At 43.2% G+C, this 22233-nt stretch overlaps 1 protein-coding gene across 1 annotated transcript in view; it reads left to right on the plus strand.

The window, feature by feature from the left end:
* The first annotated feature begins 12801 nt into the window (after nucleotides 1-12801).
* VSIG10L2 (V-set and immunoglobulin domain containing 10 like 2) overlaps nucleotides 12802-22233 on the plus strand; it is a 36660-nt gene continuing 27228 nt past the window's right edge. Inside the window, exons 1-4 of the mRNA XM_061593381.1 lie at nucleotides 12802-12880; nucleotides 14508-14855; nucleotides 18142-18417; nucleotides 20082-20357. Of these exons, the coding sequence (XP_061449365.1) occupies nucleotides 12802-12880; nucleotides 14508-14855; nucleotides 18142-18417; nucleotides 20082-20357 (979 nt within the window). The remainder of the gene's footprint in view (nucleotides 12881-14507; nucleotides 14856-18141; nucleotides 18418-20081; nucleotides 20358-22233) is intronic.

The following is a 22233-nucleotide window of genomic DNA, read 5'->3' on the forward strand; positions in this document are numbered from 1 at the left end:
AGCTGAACTGAGCTCCCAGCCCTTTCACACAAAAGCCCACTCTTGGCTAGCTATGTTAATCTCAGCAGCCTCATTTAAGTGAAAAGCGTTGCACTGTCGTTGAGGTAATTGAACAATTGGGTATTAGAAACTCTTGCAGTGAGATCTGCTGCAAACCACCCAGAGATCTTTCAGTAGATTCCAGTCTACCATCTGCTCACCCCAGCCTTACAATTTCTGGGTGGGATTCAACCCTAGTCCTACTCGCGGCTGACCCATTGAAGTTAATGGACATGCCTAACTTCAGTTCATTAATTTAAATGAGTCTACTCTGAGTAGGACTAAGATTGGCTACAACCCTAGTTGTTGTTTTTTTAAAAAAACACCCTGTGGATTTGTTGTGCTACGGTGACAGAGTGCTTTAACCCACTTTAAATGCACAAACCTAAAGTACCTGAATGCCCCCTTCCATAATCTACCTCATTTGTTTTGTGTTTTGGAAACAAAATGTTCCTTCCAGAGACAAAAGAATTCCCCCGCCCCTCAGGATGACATTTATGTTGAATTTGAAAGCAAACTGATTTCTTCTAAAAATAGCTTCTTTTAAACAAGAAGAAACAGCTGCCCAACTTTTTTCTCTATGCCCATTAATGGAAGGATGAAGTGTGCTGCGTAGGCCAACACCCTGAGGATAGTCTGTGCGATTCAAGGTGTTTCTACAGATATTGTGAACTTCTCTTTGGACCAGCTGGGTGGACATTTTGCAAACAATTTCCTGCAGAAAATGGTTGTGAGCACAGACCATTGAGCACTCTAGCCCAGCTCTCATTGTCAGAAGGGAGTGGGAAGAGACTGTCAATCTTACTGCTTGTCTCAGGAGAGTCAGACACTGTTAAGGCTCCCACCAGCTCTCGTTTTAAACAATCCTGGCACATTGAGCGAAGTACCTCATCTGAGCATGTGCAAAGTTCCCCCAAGAGAATAATTTGTAAAAGTGCTTAAATGCCGAGCGTAGCGCAGCTGACCATTTGTAAGGTGGTGTGTGTGAATGTGAATGGAGAAACAAACAAGCAAATGGGTCTAAGGACATTAGAACATAGAACAGCCTTCCCCAGTTAGACCAAAGAACATAAGAAGAAACTGCTGGATCAGGCCAATTGCCCATCTAGTCCAGCATCCTCTTCTCACAGTGGTCAAATAGATGCCTGTAGAAAGCCCACAAGCAGGACCTGAGTGTAAGAGCACTATCCCCTCCTGCAGTTTCCAGCCTTTGGCAGTGGACGAAGAGCACAGGCAACGTGGCTAGGAGCCATTGATAGCCTTATCCTGCATGAAATGTGCAGTCCTCTTCAAAGACCATCCAAGTTGACTAGATCCAACGGGCTGGAAGATAGGTTTCAGCTGAACATTAGGAGAAACATCTTAATGGTAAGGGAAGTTTGACAGTGGAAGTAACTAATTGCCTAGAGTGGTGGTGGCTAGGGATGGGAGGTTCAGTCAATTTCGGTTCTCTCAGATTCTTTTTTTCCAATCTTAAATTTAGTTCTCCACAATTCTGCAGCAATTTGTGATTTTTTTTTTTTTTTTTTAAAAACGCTCATGGAAATTCATCAGCATTTGACTGCGAATTTCTCCTAATAAACACATTTCTGTATGGCAGGTTTCACTAATATACATGCTTTTGCAAGCATTTTCTCCTAATCTAATGCATTTTATATGTGATTTTCACTCATCCATTCATTTTTATGCACTCATTCACCTAACAAATGCAGTTTTGGAAACATTCTTCGGTTGGAGAACTGCATCACAAAATTTGGATACGTGCTAATTTTGAAGGATGGCTGTGTTTCGGTTCTCATTTTGTTTCAGAAAGTGCAGATTTGAAAGATGCGGCTTTAAATGTGAGCTGAATCCAGTTTTCCCCCCATGCCTAGTGGTGGCCTCTCCCTCTCTAGAGGTCTTCACTCTAGCTCTGGAGTTCCTGCTTCGAGCTAGGGGCTGTACTGCCTACAAAACTCCATCCAACTCTGTGATTCACTCACAAGACTGGTTCAGCTGTCAAAGCCATATTTGTGTATTTATTTTGTTTTGATAACCCATCATATTAAATCCAACCAGCACTGAAAAGCAGGAGGCTACATTTAATACCAGCTAAGGCTTCGTAATCAGGGATGGGGAAACTCAGGCCTGTGGGCCAAAGGCAACCCTCCAGGAATCTCCATATGGTTCTTGCGACTCTCCTCATGCCATGCACTCACCAGCCCCGCTTTGCACCCTCACTGAGTGTTTTTGCCTGACTGAAATGTGTCCTTGAATTCTGGTCATGCCTCTTGCTTCCTTTGTGGATTGAAGAGAGGTGTGTGTGTGTGTGTGAAGAAACTAGCCTACTGTGCAAAGATAAAATTTACATTTATTGCTCCACCCACTTTTGCCTTTGGACCCATCCACCACTGGCATGTGGCCCCTGGAAGGTTGACCTGAAGGGAATGAGACACTTGGGATGAAAAAGGTTTCCCCCTTCTGTTCTAAAGCATCATAAAGTACAACCACATGTAGAGGAAGGCCTCTATCAAGCTGAACTCTGATCTGAATCTAATGGTGAGCCAAGCGTGAGGGGGAAAGTATTAGCAGAATGACTTGAAAAGCAGACAGAGTCAAGAGAGACAAGAAATCCTGATAGTACTTTACTGAGGGAAACGGAACAAGAACAAGGTATAACCTGAGGTGAAATAAACAGAGAGTTTTGTCTTTCTTAGGGTACATAGAAGGAAGACATTCAGCTAAACATACAAGAGAAGACTACTTCAGAACTACACAGCCAATCAGAGAGCGAGTTACCTCAGCAAGACCACACCACTCTGACTGGTTGCTAGGCAACACCTCCTCCACCATCCTATTTTGGCTGTCAACTGTATTAACCCTTAGTTTACTAACTGAATGATTTCTTCTGTTTGTAATTCCCGCAGAAAGCACATTGCTAACAGAAGATAGTAGATTGAAATTGTAGATTGTAGATTGAAATTGTTTCCCAGCACTTCACCCTGGTGAGCATTAAAACACAGGAACATAGGAAGCTGCCCCACTGGTCCATCTAACTCAGTAATGTCTACACTGACTGGCAGTGACTCTCCAAGGTTTCAGACAGAGGACAATTACCAGTCCTACCAGGAGACGCTGGGAACTGAACCTGGGATCTTCTGCAGGTAAAGCTTCAGATCACTGAACTACAGCTCAGTTCATGCTGTTTGCAGTCTCAGATAAGGTGGGCCATACATACAACACTGCCACAAATAATTCCATCATTCCTGGCTTCTTCTACAAAGCAAACACTCGTCATCACCAGCTGCTTCTACGAAGCATTCCTAGGTGCTTCTACAAAATAAACTATCGCTCCTCTCTTGAATCAAAGCAAACAGTTGTCCAGTTCTCTGTGTACTTCATGGAGGAATGGTGAGAAAAAAGGTGATTAATTAGTTGTTCAATTAATGATGGCCAGCGTCTTCTGTTTGAGGAAAGGGGAGGGGTGGCTGCTCTGTCTCAAACGGTATGTGACCTGGTTTAAAATGCTTGCTACTCGCCTCTGGGCACAAATTCTTGCGGCAAACTATAGTAACATTGTGGGAGACCTAATGAGATTCCCAGCTTTGGCTAGAGCAGTGGAGCTCAGAGCCAAGTCAGCTTTGAAAGTGAGCAGTGTGGTTTCATGGTTGCCATCAAGAAAACAAACAACAGCAACAATCTGTAGTAACAACACCCCGACACCACTACCACTACCTTTACACCTATCTTGATCGAGTCATGATTCTTTCACCTCACTCAGGAAATTCAGACAGGGGACAGCTCACACAAAAGAATCAGCCCACGCTGGCATGTAAGTCAAAGAAAGCTGATAATTCGGCATGTGCTTTTCTCTACTCGTTGTGTGTGGCCTGTACCATCCATGGTAATCGTATCTGTTCCTTGGGGAGCGACTGTGCCTTCTTGCTGGAAAGAGAGGCCTTGTGGAGTCTCTGGTATTTGTTTGCCACTCGTGGTAAACAGTAATGTGCACTTTGCTTGGAGAAGTCACTCCTTTTGGGTTCTCTCCCCCCCCCTCGATTTAGACTCTGGGTTGCTTATTTGGAGGGATTTTATTTTTTGCCATGTTCCTTGCTGCCTCCCACTTTTTTTAAAAATGGGTATAACGCAAAGGCAGCTTTGCAAAGAAATGTATTTTCTACCCGCAAGAGGAAGAAAACCTGAGAAGAAATTCTAGTGTGTTTATGAAGCAACCAGCCCTTTGAGAGGACAAGGGAGGCTTGAGGATTATCCTCAGGGAGAAGCAAACAAGAGGACAGTCTTTTGCAAACACATTCCCTTTTCATGCTGATTGTCTTGTAGGATGCTGGAGACCCTGCTGGGACCTGGGTCCCCCAAAAGTAAGGGGTCTAAGATCCCCCGAGACCCCATACCCCTGCAGCCCCCGCTGGAAACAACCAAATGGTCTTAGCAACAGTCTCCACCTCATCTCTCAGCTGGGGCAGCCCACTCACTCCCCCCTCTGTCTCTCACCCAAAGAGGGCCCTACTCTGTGCTGCCAACAGACTCTCATTCTGCAGCTTTTGAGCAACTTAACACCTTTCACCCTCACTCATCCAACCCATCCAAGCTCTCACCCTGAGCAGCATGAATCCTTCCCCACAGGCATCCTTGGCAAAAAGCTTAATGGACTTTGACTTGTGTGGAGGGGCACCATTTGCTGCTCTGCCCCAGGCGACAAAATGCCTTGGTCTAGCCCCACACCTGTCCATCTCGCATACTGTGCTATCCCTCATGGCCACCCAAAAAAAACACTGCTCAAGGTAGCTGCCTCAACTTGTCTCACCTCATAGCAAAGCCTGGCTTTGATGTGTCCGAGGAATCTGCGAGCTGAAAGACGGGGTATGACGTGTGTGCTTAAACACAGCTGAAATGACAGGAAATGCCCTATGAGGTAATCTTATGTCATGTACTTGCCACAAACCAGCGGTCTTTTCATGAGCCCCATCTGGGTAGGGGAATGGGTAGGAGAAAACCCCACAAGGTTGTTGTTTTGTGTCATTTTTCTCCTGAGCTGCCCTCCCAGAACTGAACGTGTCAGTTTTGTTATGGCATTTGGAACAGATAGTTGGGAAATGTGATGCTTTTCCAAGGGTGTTAGAGATGTTCTCTTCTGTATGACAAAATCTGTTGATTTTTTAAAAACTTATTTCACCATGTCCTGACTGAATTCCCAGGATGATTTTTTTTCCTGGAAAGGTGACAAGACTTCCTGTATAACACTTAAAAGGGACCGGGGGGGGGGAGGAGCTGTCAGGACTCTCCTTTGGTCTGAAGGGAGAAAAGTGAGACGAGTGAAAACTCTTTGGAAGCAACATGTGGAAAATATATAGGGACGGAGGAAAGGAGGCAGATAAACGGGGGAGGACAGGCAAGTTTATTGAATCCAAACAGGTTAAGTCACCCCCAAACTCACAGCCAGACAAGTCTAAATTAGGTCTGAGTGACTGGGACCTGTAGCAGTTCTCCAAGATAAACAGTCCTCACCCTCCTGCCTCAGAAATGCTGGAAATTTCCATCGCAACACTCCTGCCTCTGTCTAACGGCGTATAAGCCTGCAGTAATTAAACTCTGTAAACAGGCATGGCCTAAACATTGAGCCCCAGTTTGCGTGTAAATGTTAAGCCAAACCATGTCTTAGCATGGAGGACAAGCAAACATTTGATTTTATATTTGTGACAGTACTCAGAGGTCTGGTACTTTTTTCAAGGTATGAATATCAACACCTCATTTAAAAAAAAATTTTTTTTTTACCAAAAAGGCACTAGATAGTTGAATGCGGCTTTTCCAACAACCAAGCTGAGCTCAAAGCAGCTCACAACAAGAAAAAAACCTTAACAAATTAAAGCAACCCTTTCTAATACCAAAGGAATATCCAGTTTATTTACAATGCAATAAATGAATCAAAACAATATAACAACAAAAACACAAAATACAAATCAGTCACGTTGGATGTATGTTAGGAACACCAATCCACCCTCTAGCAAGAAACAGAAAAACCATCAATCCAGCCACCCCATTTCTCACCTAAGGTGTACACACACCTTTCCTTGGAGGGACAGGTTTCACCAACAGGCTCTCACTCTGGGGCAGAAACTACTTTTATCTCCCACTGCAGCCAAACATGTGAGTTCCTGGAGCAAAGATCACAGCTGTAGCACTTTGGTCTGGTGGCTGATGTTCTCCCTGGGGCTAACTCATGGTTTGACTTAGGTCCCTCCATATTGCAGAGCAGAGCATATGAAAAGCTTGGCCTCTCGCTTAACATCAAAAAAACCAAAGTGCTTCATCAGCAAGTGCGAACCAATCCCTCTGTAGCACCATCAATCCAGCTTAATGGTGCAACGCTGGAGAATGTCGATCACTTTTCTTATCTTGGCAGCCATCTCTCTGTAAAAGCTGACATCGACGCTGAAATTCAGTATCGTCTGAGCTCTGTGAGTGCCGCATTCTCCCGAATGAAGCGTAGAGTGTTCGAGGATCGGGATATTTGCAGGGAGACCAAAATGCTTATTTACAAAGCCATTGTACTACCGACCTTACTGTACGCCTGTGAAACATGGACCATCTATAAACGCCACTCCCAACTTCTTGAAAGATTCCACCAACACTGCCTCCGGAAAATTCTGCAAATTACTTGGGAAGATAGGCGGACTAATGTTAGCGTATTGGAAGAAGCAAAGACCACCAGTGTTGAAACAATGATCCTCCAACATCAACTTTGCTGGACCGGCCATGTTGTTCGAATGCCTGATCACCAACTTCCAAAGCAGCTACTTTACTCCCAACTTAAGGATGGAAAACGGAATATCGGTGGACAGCAAAAGAGTTTTAAAGATGTTCTCAAAGCTAATCTAAAAAAAGTAACATAAGCATTGAGAACTGGGAAGCCTTGGCCCATGAGCATCCCAATTGGAGGTCGGCCATTATCAAAAGTGCTATGGACTTTAAAGAAGCATGAGTACAGGGCGAAAGGGACAAACGAGCTAAGTGGAAGGCACATCAAGCAAATCCTCATGACCATCTTCCATCTGGAAACCTATGTCCTCACTGTGGGAGGCATGGTGGATCCAGAATTGGCCTCCACAGTCACTTACGGACCCACCATTCAAGACCTTATCTTGGAAGACAATCTTACTCGGCCACGAGTGATCGCCAACAAATGTCTTATTCCAAGAAAGACACACACAGCTTTAAACTTTAAATTAGATCTTTACTTAGCAACATCAGTTGTTACTGGTTACAGCAGAAAACAAGGAGGAAAAGTGAAAGAGAACCTAAACTCACAACTCAGGAAGGACACTCAGCCCCTGGGCCTAAATACCCTTTAGTGGCTTTTCCTCCTCTCAGTACAATGGGTATTAATTAAAGACTGTGGCTTATTCCAGCACTCCGCACTGTCAGTATTTTGCATGAGGGATTCAAGCGCATACTGGAAAATGTAGCTTTGTACAATTAAAAGTGGATGAAAGTGCTATGCCGCCAGCTCTGTAGCCAGCCTTCCTTGTTAGGTAGGCCAGCCACATTTCTAGGTGGGGTATTTGGTGGGAAGGTGCATAGTGCCAGCCAATTCCCCCCCCCTCCACTGGTGGAGAGGACATGAGGACCACATCAGCAGTTCATTTTAAATAATATCTATTGCCTTCAAAAACTGTAGTATTCACTAAAGTAGACCCAGAGGTTGCAGCTAAGAATTGCCTTTCTTTTTCATGTCCCATAGATATTACTGAAACATGGATCATAGATACAGTATGTTTGTGAAACCCTCTTGATTTTTCAAGTGCAGTCTTTCAGTCCTTGAAATCTCTAAAAGTAAAGACATTTTGTTTTGACATTTTTGGTTGGAAATTTTGGCAAGCATAGTAGAAACTGAATCAGTTGATAGAGAATATTCTAACCATTCATATTTCTGGAACTATGCTAGTTGGAAATTACACTGTGTTTCAGGTTTGATTGGAGTTTAATCTGTTGAATTGTCTTACCCTTTTTTGAGAGATCCCCAGGAATACCAGGCTCAAAAGCTTGACTTTGCCTGTAGCTACACTCCTCTTTCACCTTTGGTCTGTTACTGCGTTCTGATTATTCATGAAACTGAACTACTTTAGCAATAAGCACCCAATCCTGCTCTACTCATCATAACTGCAGAATAAACAAATGTTTACTTCTTACTGCAGGAAACCAAACCTGCTTCTTTATTGCTGGCTGAATAAAGAACACAACAGAAACGGAAACAAAAAAGAGCCAAGGAAAGTCCAAGGTGTAGAGGTTAATTCTAGCTCATAATACAAAGCTCAAATATTGAACTCTTCAGGGGTCATGTTAACTATACAGGCTGGTTTTTTCAGGACCACTTAAGTAATTGTAGGGTGATTGTGATCATGAAAAATTCACCCTCAGTCAGGGAAAGTCTTGAGTGAGCAGACTTTTGGGGGCTTTTCTGAATGAGGCTTTTGTAGTGCATTTGCCCTGCCTTATTCACTGAATTTTTCAGAGGTTCCTGTTCTTAAATTGCTCCTGTTCTTAAAACAATCCATCATTCTTTAAATGGAGGTTGCCACTGTCTGTTATGTCACAAATTAAAAAGACTATTTCCTAAAAAAAAGTTCAGGGGGAGGAAAAGCATAGCTCGGCTGGGATGGTGCATCCATTCCCCTCCCTGGCAACAGGGCTATCTGCTGTCCTAGTGCAATAACTGCACTTTAAAAAGTAAAACAGACCTCTTGCAGTTAGGAAAGTGGCGAGGAAGCGCAGGTCCCTCCAGACAACCTGTTTATTGAGCATTCATCCTGATTTGCTTGCACAAAGTTTATGTAGAGGTTAGACTATATGTGGTCTTTATTGAGCTTTCATTCTGCTTTGTTTGCAGGGTAGTTATATGACGAGCATTCATCCTGCCTTCATTTGGATTTGTTTTAGATGTTTTCCTCTTAGTCATTCATTTATCCCACTCTTTCCCATTCATTCTCCCGTCACTTTCTGTACAGCAAGAAAGTCTGGTTCTTTTTTAAAGTGGCTTTGTTACACTAAGGTGACAGAATCCTTTAATCCACTTTAACCGTGCAAACCTAAAGTTCAGTTGTGTGTTTGAATTTCTCCTGTAAAATACTGACAGTCTGGAGGCACCCTGCATTTAAAAGTAATTCATGTAAGTTCTGTTATTATGTAAACTTCATGAGGTTCTAAATTTTGCCACAGCACACTATGAGGTGAATAACATAGTCTTTGGCAGAAGACAAACTGCAGTGAAATGGAAACAGTGCTGCATGCGATGAATACAGGAATGGCAAATGAAGCCTTCTTATATCTTTACTGGCCGCTTGCAAGATGGTTGGAATTGTATATGAAAATATCCATGGACCAGATCCCTGGGCAGAGTGATGCTGGTGCCATTTGCTCCATTGTTCTTGGACCATCCACCTTTACATGTCTTAGGAACATAGGAAGTTGCCTCATACGGAGTCAGATCATTGGTTTATTTAGCTCAGTATTGCCTACACTGACTGGCAGCAGCTGTCCGGGATTTCAGGCAGGATTCTCTCCCAGCCCAACCTGGAGATGCTGGGGATTGAACATGGAACCTTCTGTATGCAAAGCAGATGCTCTACCACCGAGCTGTGGTCCTTTCCCTTGGCCTGGCTCCACGTGAAATGGGTTGTTTCTAATATGTGGTACTCATGAATCTAACTCTAGGTGGCTTATGCAACAGTCAAAACCTCAAGGCTGAGGCTGCTATATAACCTGCCAACATCAAGGGTGCAAAGGCTGCTTGCTGTTCTGTTGTAAACAAAGACCTTGGCGAACCAAGATGGTGTTTGTGTATGACATATGCTTTGATCCTCAGCAGCGCTCAGTGGGAGAAGTTTGACCCCTCTTCCACCTCTGCCATGTAAAAACCTGAATGAAAATTAAAGCCACTGACCATCCCTGTAAAGAATAAGTAACACACTGATACCTAGCCCTCGCTCTGACACTGATGAGATGCCCAAGATGTCTTTGAACACTTGGGAAGAGCACAGAATCTTATTTCAGTAGCTGAATAGTAATAAATCTCTCCACGGGACCTATACGATTCACAATAAAACAGGAGTGAAGAACCTTTTTTAGCTCAAGGGCCGCATTCCCTCCTGAGGGCCACATGCCAATAATGAGCACGGCCAGAGGCAAAAGTGGGTGGAGCAACAGATACGACTCTACATTCCAGCCACGCAATTTCTATCCCATGCTCAAATGCACACATCTTTCCATCGTCCATTCCTGCAAGCCACAGGCATTATCACAGTTCAAGGGCAGCTTTCCCCCAGGCCAAAAGCACTCACAGAGGGTGTGGAGCAGTTGTAGGGAAGGGGAGCATGGCCTGGGGAGACCTTCAAGGACTGGACAGAGAGACCTGGAGGAGACCTGGATTCAGTCCTTGGTTCTAGAATTCCCCACTCCTGTAATAGAGCCACACATATGCCATTATGATGGTGCCTTTGATTCACAACAAAATCACCTTTGTGACAATTGACTACTTGAGAATGTTGGGGGATGCACATTCTAAGACAAGTACCTTTAGACATCATGGAGGCATCAGGAAGTATATCTCCTCCCTCTGCAACATCCCCAAATTAGGGTGTCGGTATGATGATGGTGATACTTTCACACAGAGTAGCGAGCTTAATTTTATTCTGAAGGAAGGTGATGTGTTGAGTTTAACTGGATCCATTCGTTTTACAGCAAACTGTATCTCTGGAGAGTTTGGTTCTGGATACAAGTGTCATCCCTGCAGGATAAGACGGGGAGAGTTGATAGGATGTGGCCACCCAGACACAGTTCCAATATCCAGTTTACGTTATTGTCCAGGGGAAAGACTGTAGCTCAGTGGTAGAGCATCTGCTTTTACATGCAGAAGGTCCCAGGCTCAATCCCCAACATCTCCAGGTAGGGCTGGGAGAGAGATCCTTGTCTGAAACCCTGGAGAGATGCTGCAAGTCAGTGTAGACAATGAGCTAGATGCATGAATGGCCTGTCTCAGTGTAAGGCAGCCTCCTATATTGTATGTCCTTTGGGCGAGGGCCATAGCTCAGTGGAAGAGTATCTGCTATGGAAGCCTAATGTCCCAGATTCAATCCCTGGCATCACCATGTGGGGCTGGAGACATCCCCCATTTGAAAACCCTGGAGAGCTATTGCTGGTTGTTATAGACGATGCTGAGGTAGATGGACCAACATTGCTTGTCGTACTCCGAGTAAACCCATTGAAGTTAATGGACATGGCCAACTTAGCTGTATTAATTTCAGTGGGTCTTCTCTGAGTAGGACTTAGGTAGAGACAATCCTATGTTCTTATTTTCTTATGGGTGTAAACGTAAGGCATGAGCAGGTCAATGTTAAAAGCCTTAAAGCCTCATTGATTTCAATGGGAGAGAGTTAAGCACATTCCCAAAGCTGCTCTTTATGAACACTTTCTCAGCAATCAGCCCCACTGAATACACTGGGGTTTAGTTTCAAGTAAAAATGCATAAGATTACGCTATAATTTCCCCAATGAATGTGACTTCAAAACGCTTAACTGTGGCTGGATCATGCAACATGCTGTCCTTCCTCCTCTTCCAGTTTTTGTATAACTTGAAGGTGAGCAATAGAGTTGTGAATGACCTTTGATAGCCAGTGGCTACTGTAAGCTGCTGGACTTTGTGCTAAACCCTACCTGCTTGGGTGCTGGCTGAAAGAAGCCATTTTTGTGCGTTGAATATGGACATGTTACACATTTAAAAGCATTTTAAAAGGTTTAAGGTGGGGTAAATCTGTCCTCCAGGAGGGGTTATGCAGTCACAGGCCCCACCCTGCCTATAATCCTAAGTGTGCCTGTAGAGTTAACTCAGACAAAAAGAAAACTAATGTGGTGTAGTGGTTAGAGCAGAGGTAGCCAATGTGGTGTCCTCCAGATATTGTTGGACAACTCCCATCAGCCCCAACCAGCATGGCCTGTAGTCAGGGATAATGGGAGTTGTAGTCCAGCAGCATCTGGAGGGCATCACATTGGGTTAGAGTGTCAGACCAAGGCCTGATAGTCCAGGGTTCAAGTCTCCATCAAGCCATGAAGCTCACTGGGCGACTTTGGGCTAGTCTCTCTCAATCTAACCTACCTCATAGAGTTGTTGTGAGGATGAAATAAAGGGTCGAGAGGAGAACTATGTATGTTGCCTTGAGTGTCATGGAGAAAAGAGAGGATATAAATGTAGCAAATAAACAAATAAGAGGTGTGCATCTTCCACTTTTGGAAAAAAGCCATTCAAAGAGATATGGCTCCTGGATAAGTTTCTAGATTTGACTTAGATTTTCCTATGGAAAACTGAATATTCTCTATCTTTATCTTGTGCTGCAGGCCACCCATCTGAGATGCTAAAAGCAAAGAAAGTTAACTCGTATTGCTGGCCTTTCTGCAAAGAAGCTCCTGCATAATAGATCAAGGAAACGAGATTAAGGAGAAGAAATGAATAATTGAAGATTAATCAGGGGCAATTCAGAGTAACCTGAGACAGGAGAGGGCTGCATTTTGATGGACGAGAGACTGAAAGAGGAGCCAGATAGACTTCCTTTTATGTCACAGAGGTTAGTGAGGTCTGCTGGATAAGCAGGAAATGGAAAAAGTAGCGATGGAACGGTGGGCACTTCCTTGGAGGCTATAGAGAGATTTGCCAGTTTGGAAGGAGCTAAGAAGGTCTCTGGATTCTGATTCCTTTCTCATGCAGTGACATGGAGCAATGGATTATGGATTGGCAAGGAACCTACCATTTAGGAGCCTGCTGACGATCATCTACATCCTCCCAACGGTGGCTTATGGTGAGTAACCTGTTAGCAGTCTTGCCAGGCCAGCAGCGGCACAAGATCCATATAGCAAGGATGGAGGAGAAATTTTTATTCAGTTCACATTTAAGGGTGAACATACAAAGCTGCATTTTCCAAAACAACAGGCAAACTGAAACACAGCCATCCTTTGAAAGTTACGCTTCTCCGAAATTTGCAATGCACTTCTCCACACAAGTAATATGTACAAAAATGCACATACTGGGGTAAAGTGTGCTGCCTGGAGTGCTGGGTCGTACAAACATTATTAAGGGGTTCCTTAATACAGGCATCAGCAGTGGATCTGGCAAGGACCTTGGCAGATGCCCAAGGATGCCAGGTGTTGGTGCCAGCCCTGGCAGCAAAAGTGCTGTCCCACTTTTTCATGTTAAGGAGACCCACCGAAAGTCTTTGCCCAAGATGCATGGCTAATATTCTGGAACTCAAGAAGATGCATAGACTGTTAACTCACATGTTGATAAGGCTCATATTGAACTGGCGATAACCTATTCTAGTAAATACCTTCAATGCAGCAGAATGGGCAATTGCAGAGTAAATGAATGCACAGGCAGCCCCTCAGCAGTGTTTAGCGGGTGGGTGGAGAGCATTCGTGGAGTAATCCTTAGTATGAAAATGGAGGTGTCACAGGCATGTCCCTATTATGACGTCTTGCAGGGTATGTTTGTATGAGCTGCTCAGAGCCTTGGGGAAGGAGCAGGACACAAATGGAGAGGGACTATGGCTCAGTGGTAGAGCACATGCTTTGCATGCAGAAGGGTCCAGGTTCAATCTTTACCATCTTCAGTTAAAGGGATGAGGTAAGCAGTAATGTGAAATTCAGGATGGAGAGATCTCTCAATTTTGGTCTCTTTCAGTTTCTCATTTTTCGTGTCTTCAATTCAGTTCTCCTCATTTCTTCATCAGTCTGTGATTTTTTTAAAAGTCCTCACAAAATTTTTAGTGCACATTTTCCTGAGTATATACATTTTTGCATGCAACTTTGCTAATCTACACAGTTTTTGCAAGCAGTTCACCCAAATATAATGTATTTGATATTTATTTTATTTATTTTTAAAATTTATATACTGCTTGACTGTAAAAAAAAAACACCTCAAAGTGGTTTACAAAGACTTTAAAATTTTCAATAAAACAAATACGGTTTTATAGGTTATTTTGTATCCATATTTTGGGTGCTTTTTATATTATTCTCATTAATATATGCATTTTTATGCACTTTCCCCTAATATATACATTTTTGTACACATTATTTGGTTGGAGAACTGCATTGCAAAATTCAGAGTAGTGTGGATTTCAAAGGATAGCTGCATTTCAGTTCATATGTTGTTTCAGGAAGTTTGAATTAAAATCCCAACTGAACTGAATTCCTCCTTCATCCCTATTGGGAAAGTCCTCTGAGCATGAGATCCTTGAGAGAGCTTCTGCCAGTCAGAGTAGACAATACTGGGCTAGATGGAAAAATACTCTGATCTGGTATAAGACAGCTTCTTATGCTCCTAAACTGAATGAACAAGGAGTAAGCAGTTTGAATCATGGCTTTCATACAATCTGCTGGCATTGCTTGCAAAGAGAGCCCTGGAAAACTAAAGTTGTTTGCTTCTTCCAGGTCAGCTGCTCCCTTTAGAAGATGCAAAATATGAGGAACATGTGGTCAAAGGGGTCCGTGATCGTTCAGTGCTGCTGGCATGCGGTGATGTGGTCTTGCCCATGGTTGTCTTCTGGAGTTTCACCAAGATGGGCTCGGACATCCCCAGGGCTGTCGCAATCAGCAATGGCATGGAGGCCAAGGTGGAGAGAGGCGCTGTCATTCTGGGGAATGTGACCTTGAATAACAGCAGCCTGGAGATAGAGAACCTGCAAACAGCAGCAGAAGGGCGCTTCATGTGCCAGACAATGTATGAAGAAGAGGAGGATATCAAAGTGGCTTATTTCTATATTGAGCTCATTGTTTTGGGTAAGTAACTTGGCGTGTCTGATGTGTGGAGGGATTTTTCCCTGATGGCTCCTATATTTCCCAGAATTAAAATACCATCACCACCACCAGCAGCAGCCTAGTTCAGGAGTCAGACACCTGTGACTCTACAAACGTTGGTGGACTACAGCTCTCTTCATCCCTGGCCATTGGCTATGCTGGCTGGGGCCTAGTTAATGTCTTCTTCTTTGAAAAAGTTATTTGGGGAGGGGGAGATTTAGAGCACACAAGCAGAAGTAGGAAGGGATGCTTTAACCTTTTGCCAGCCTGTCACTTCTCTCCCTCAAATTATCTATCCTCAAATTCTCCCCCTCAAGGTGCTACCTGTGCTTACTTTCAAACATGTGCTTGGAACCCTACAAGAGGAAATGTATCTGGGGAGAGGAAAGATGTTGAGTGAAAAGCAGAGTGAAGCAAAAGTGTTTCACTAAGGATGGACAGACCAGTCTTTTTGGAGTCTGTGTCACTTTTGCATGCATCGTTGCACATAGGAATTTTCCATCCTGTTTCCACATTAAAACAGGTAAAGGTGTCCCCGCACTTATAGTGTGAGTCGTTTCCGACTCTTAGGGTGGCGTCTTGCGACGTTTACTAGGCAGACCGTATATATGGGGTGGGATTGCCAGTTCCGTCCCCGGCCTTTCTTTACCCCCCAGCATATGCCGGGTACTCATTTTCCTGACCACGGATGGATGGAAGGCTGAGTGGACCTCGACCCCTTTTACCGGAGATTCGACTTCCTCCTTCCGTTGGAATCGAACTCCGGCTGTGAGCAGAGCTTCGGCTGCATTACCACCGCTTACCACTCTGCGCCATGGAGGGTCATGTTTCCACATTAACTTGCCTTTATTAAAAAAAAAAAATCAGCATGAGAATCTGCATTCACATGTGTATTTTGAAGATATGTCTTATCAAAATACCCATTTAATTTTGATTTAAAAAAATTATTGAAGAACTGTGTTGCAGCATTTGGAGAAGTGTGAAATCTGATTGATAGTGAAGTTCTAATTCACACATTAGTCTAGGTGAGGGGAGCAGCTCAGTTTATAGCAGAATTTGCTGACCAAACAGTCAAGGATCTCTAGCTTAAGCACCCTCCTGTCGATGGTTTTCCACTTGCTTGGTGCAAATTCAGACTGAATTCATTCTGTAGTCTCCCAAGATATTGCCGCTCTGGGCTCCTTCTGGGATGAAGGGCAGGATATAAATTTAATAATAAACAAATAAATATTTTGGAGCAGAACCAAGTGGTTCCTTATATCCCACATGGAGAACCAGAGGAGATCATGAGATAATTTTTTTGATTGTGTACTGTGGGCCCACTAAGGATTCTTGACGGCCACCCTTCCCATCCTGGAGCCAATACTGTATGGCAGAGTGCAACAGCTGGACCCGGATCAATAGCAAAATTGAAAACAATGCATAGATGCGCTTGAGGGTCCTGTGCAAGCAAACTCCAGCCCGGTTCATCTTCATCTAGCTGTCAAGGATATCTACAAAAACACCTTAGGAATGTCAGTGAACACACTCTGACCTCTCAAAATTTGTCCGGAGATAAAAAGGCTGCAGCCAAGTAATTGGATCCCCCACAAAGGAGTTAAAATTCCTGCCTGGGGTGTGCTGGTCAGAGAGCCTTTCTACTGGGCACATTGGGGAAAATGTATCCAAGGTTTCATGGATGGAAGGCTGAGTGGACCCCGACCCCTTTTACCGGAGATTCGACTTCCTCCTTCCGTTGGAATCGAACTCCGGCCAGACATTTGGCCCTCTTGTATATGCAGAATACTGCAGATAGGCTTTCAGAGATGATTGTTCATGGGCCTGCATTTTGCTGCTAGTGGGGTTGGCTAAACTCAAGTTGTCAAGTACTCCTTCGTTGCTGGGGGATTATATCTCAGAAATATGTAACTGCCATTCATTGCCAGCAATCCCATGGGAGTGACTTGTCTCTGCTTTCAGCCAGCGGAAGATTTAATCCTTTTCTCATCTTAAGGAAGCCAGCCTGTATTTTCCAGCACCAGCTGCAAATTGAGGGAAGGGAAACATATATTACACTTTTAGCTGACTAAGGAATTACGTATAAGAATGCATGTGATCCCATCTCTCTGTCTCTCATCCAAGGATAACTTTTCCCCATATATGTTTGCAAACATACTAATGCTCGTGCATATAGGCCTGCTCCAGATGTTCAGTTGGAACGTGCAAAGTGGCAATTGGAAATGTGTGGGGTGAGCCCTGTTCTCTTGATGACATCACAGGTACCATGCACACACCCAGGCCAATATGTGATTGTTGCTAGTCTGAGGGGGGCTGCCTTACTCATGAGTGGGGTTGGTCGATCAAGGTTTTGTCTCCTTTTTGGGCACCCAAAATGCCCCCTTCAGACTAATGCCAATATTGCACAGATGGGGGACTGTGCCCAGTGCACACAGCATCACTGAGGGACCAGAACTCACACACATTGCATATTGCCATTTGTCCCTTTGCATGTTCAAACTGATTGCTTGAAGAGGGTTATGTACGTGCGTACACACACACACACTTCCACAAGGTGCTGTAATTAGGGAGGGATAGAGGACAAATTTGTTAAGCTCAAATTTAAAAGTGAACCTACCTGATTCATATTCTCCAGAACAATACACAAACTGAAATATGGACATCATTTGAAATTCACACTTCCCTGAATTTTGCAATGCAGTTTTCCACCCAAGTAAATGTTTACAAAAATATGCATATTAAGGTAAAGTGGGCATAAAATGCATATATCAGTGAAAATAACATACAAGTATATTATTATTATAGGGAAAATTGCATACAAACATATGCATATTAGGAAAAATTTGGATTAAAAGGCTGACGAATTTTCATGAGGATTTTTTTTTTAAAAAAAGCACCAACTGATGTAGAATAGTGGAGAACTGAATTTAAGATTTGAAGAATGAGACACTGAGAGAAACTGAAATTTTAAAAGGGATTAGATAGAATAATGGAGAATAAGGCTATGAATCGCTACTAGTCATGATGGCTACATCCTATTTCCAGGGGATCTGGGGAGCAACAGCATGAGAGAGCTGTTACCCTCATGTCCAGTTTGTGGGCTTCCCACAGGCATCTGGTTGACCATTGTGGGAAAGCAGATGTTGGACTAGATAGGGTTCTTATCTTTTTTTATCCTGCAAGCCTGAAGTCCGCTCACCCTTGATTTAGGTTCTGTAGATGTCTGGAAAGGGCCACAGCTGAGCTCAGCTCTATGTTTGCTCTTTCCCAGTCCCTGTTTCAAAGCCCTTCCTGCAGATGAACAATTCAACACCCGTGGAAGGCATGCCTGTAGTAATGACATGTACCATAAAAGAGGGTACTCATCCTGTCGAGTATTCCTGGCAGCGCCACACTAACCGGGATGGCACCGTAGCTGTTGCAGAAACAGTGGATGGTCTATTGAATCTGACATCAGCAAACCGGACTCACATGGGTTGGTACACCTGCATCGCCCACAACGAGGTCAATAGCCAAATCAGTGACAGGATGTACCTTGACGTTATCTGTAAGTAACCAGACAGCAGGGCTAAATGTTCTGTCTTTCCTCCTAATGTGAGACATTGCATGTACCCTCAATGCTGCAAGGTGCTGAAAATAAAACAACAAAGAGTCCTGTGGCACTTTAAAGACTTACACATTTATTATGGCCTAAGCCAATGGTTCCTAAGCATTTTCCCCCATGGATCACTTCAAAATTGCTGAGAGTCTTGGTGGAGCCTGCTGTAGCAATTGTAATATGCTGTGTGGTAGGTGCTATATGATTTTTAACTGTATTTTTATTGCTTTTATTTCTTATATTGTATTTTATTGTATTTAATTCAAATTGTAATACAACAAAATACAATATCAGAAACACAAGAAGCAATAAAAATACAATTAATAATCAATACGAATATTTAACATGGACATGTCATGGACCACAAGAATGAAGCTCACGGACCAGAGTCTGGGAACCTCTGGCATAAATTTTCATTCACTACAATCCACTTAACCAGATGCATAAAGTGTTATCTTACATTACAGGTATATATAGAGAGAGAGGCATGGTTGTGGATTGTAAACAGTGAGGTCAGAGGAAAATGAAATGCAGACAGTGATAATTATGTTATTAACGGTGTAACTGATCTTAAAATGGCCAGTCTTGAACAAAGGAACCTCCAAGGGAGACTGCAATATGAAACCACTGAATTACAATTCATCAAGAGATTCAATTATCCCAACAGAACGAGAATAGTTTAATAAAACTTGGTATCATGCCACAATGACAAAACAAATATAAACGGAGCATTGGAAATGAGCAATTAAGTACATGACATAACCTCAACTAGAATTATTTAAAGTTTTCCCACTGCTGTCATAATTAATTAATTAAAACTGATTTTGTATTTATACCATTGAAATAATATGTGATGTAAATTGTTATTTTAGGGTTTATATCTTATGTTTATATTATAGACATAATTTAATGTAGGTTGATTTAAGTCAGTAAATAAAAATCTCGGCATATTAGGGTAGGCCTGAGGAAATCTTCAGACAAGTCTTCAGTCCCTTCTAAGAGAGAGAGAGAGAGAGAGACTCTCCCCTAATTCTCTCTCTCTCTCTCTTATCTGGAAGCAATGAGATCCACAGATAAGAAAGATACTGTTAAAGGAAATGGATGGAGTGGATGATCCTTTGTGAAGAACTTAGAACACTCAAGAACAGTGCTTCTAAACACTAAGGGCACCTACAGACTTAAGCTGGTTTAACAGTCATTCCTTCTTCCCTAGGGGACTCTGTGAAATGTAGTTCTGTGTGTGGCCTTACAGCAGGAATGAAGAGCCTGTGGCCCTCCCGATATAGTTGGACTCTATTTCCCATCAGCCCCAGCCAGCATAGCTAATGGTCATGGTTTATGGGAGCTGTAGCCCAAAATATCTGGAGAGGCCCAGATTGCCCACACCTGTACTAGGAATTCTCAATATCCTCAACAAACTACAGCTCTTAGGATTCTTGGGGTGGAGGGAATCATGACAGTTACACCAGTTTAACATTGCTGAAAGAAACTTAGCACTACGGATATGCCCTCACTGTTATAATGATTACTAAACATCTTGTCTTCTGAAGGTTTATCCTGACCCCTTTTTGGATCTGCTGCACTACTAACCTACCTCATGATCCCTCCTGTAGATGGGCCTGATGAACCAGTAATCAGTGTGGAGCCATTTGCTGTTAACCAACATGGCTTCTCAGCCAATGAACAGGAAGAGGTGATTATGACATGCCTTGCTCCTTCTAACCCACCCAGCCACTACATTTGGTTCTACAATAGCTCTCAAGTCTACTCTGGTCAGAAGTATGTAATCACCAGGATCTCACGGACCCAAACAGGCATCTATACTTGCCTTGCTCAGAACACTCATCTGAATACACGTACCCAGACCGCCATAATCTTGACAGTCTACTGTAAGTAATCCTTCTCATCTGGTTTGGGCATGAGGCTCTGGCATGTACTGCTCTGTCTTCTTTTTTCCTCTGTCTTCTGGATTTTATTTCCTTCCACCTTTCCAAATATAATCATATCTAAAGAGGAGGCAGGAAAAAATAATTTGGTGTGTAGAGCAGCAGACAAGAAACAAATGCAGTGAGTGCCTCTTTTCTTCTTTTGATGGTCCTGAATGGTGGTCAAAGCAAAGCAGCATCTCATCTGTCACATAAGAGAACAAAGAATGTTGTCATTCACCACTTTCTTGGAAATTTAAAAAAATAGAACTGACAGCAGAAGGGTGGTTCTATCTTACTCTTTAACTATAGTGTCTAAATCATAATCAAAAGTATCTTCTGATTATGGACCAAGACAACTTTATTCTGTTCCTTCTGGTCAGACTCTTCTAATTTGGCTTGTTGTTGTTGCTGCTGCAAAACTGAAGTCAAGGAGAGTAAAGATTTATTTATGTCTGCATTTATTTGTAAGGAACTAGTGTGGAGAACAGGATCAAGAGTTTATTAGGACTCAAAAGGGATGATTTGTTGTTGAAGTTGTTATTATCTGTGCATCCAACATCAGCCATAAGTAGCCAGGTAGACTTTTCCCAAGTGGGCTGACATGATTTTTTTTCACTGTTATGTTTGATGTCTGATTCTAGATTGGGAGAGGTGCCTGATTGGCTTAGAATCTACTGAGGAATTCTGAAACCTTGTCCAAATCAAAGACCAAACTGGTTGATCTTCCACCCCCAGAAAAATAATATTGTTTTGCCAAAGGTTTTTCCCTTCCCTGAGGCAAGAAAGTTTGAGATCTGAATGACCATGAAACACACTTGTGAAGAATGAAAATTTAGTCCTTTATTGAAGCCAAGCTGTTGGTTTGCAGGCAAAAGCTAGCACTTAAAGCAACAAAGGCGCAGAGCTTATCTTACGTTCTCTGTTTTCCCCCGCTGGAAGCCCCCAGACAGCAGACAGAGAGATCCCTTATGGGCCTATTTAGATTTACACTGCACCACTCTTCCCTGCAGGCTGGTGTCGAGGCTTCTAGCTGGTGTTGAGGCTTATCTGCTCAGATTGAGGGTCCTTTATTTATACCCAAAAGACCCTCTGGGAGGGGGCAGAGGTCGCACCTATACCTGTGAGATTTTTATCTTTCCCAGGGGCAAGTATCTTTAGAACTCATACTTTTGACATTTGTTTATTTTACAATGTCCTTGAATTTGTGCTCGCAAGAGCTGAGAATGCAGCTGTAGAGCTTTCCTTCTGCCTGACGAGGTCATTGTTTTGACTAATTAAACCATCTTTCCCAGCCTTGGCTGTTAGCATCAGCCGAGACAAACAAGCTTCAGCAAGCCTGTAAATTCTTGACCAGAGTTTTCTGTTCAAAGCAGAACTCCAGCACTAGGCAAGCAGTTTGCAAAAGCAATAAGCACCCCATAAATCAGGGGTCTGAGGCAAGAATTATGGGATGGGGGAATGGGACATGCCACCCTAAACCTCCTCGGTTACATCGAGATGGCTTTTGGAATTTTTGCCCCTACAAATGTAGAGCCAACATACGTGTGCAGTAGCATCATGTGGTACAGCTCTACCTAGACTGTACTGCTTAGAACTATAGATGGGAGAACCTCTCTCTTTCATACCCACTCTTCACGCAGAGAACAAACCTATCTACATGAAAGATATTGTTTTCATGTGGGGGACAAACCTGAGATTCCACCACCTGCATCCTCAAATGATGGACAGCCTATGAGAGCTGAATCATGTAATTCTATTGCACAGATAGATATGCTCTAAGCCACCTTAAAGTTCAGGGACATGATAAAACAACAGCAACTGGAGCATGATAGAAATT

Source organism: Rhineura floridana, chromosome 12 (genome assembly GCF_030035675.1).
Source record: "Rhineura floridana isolate rRhiFlo1 chromosome 12, rRhiFlo1.hap2, whole genome shotgun sequence".
Taxonomy (NCBI): Eukaryota; Metazoa; Chordata; class Lepidosauria; order Squamata; family Rhineuridae; genus Rhineura; species Rhineura floridana.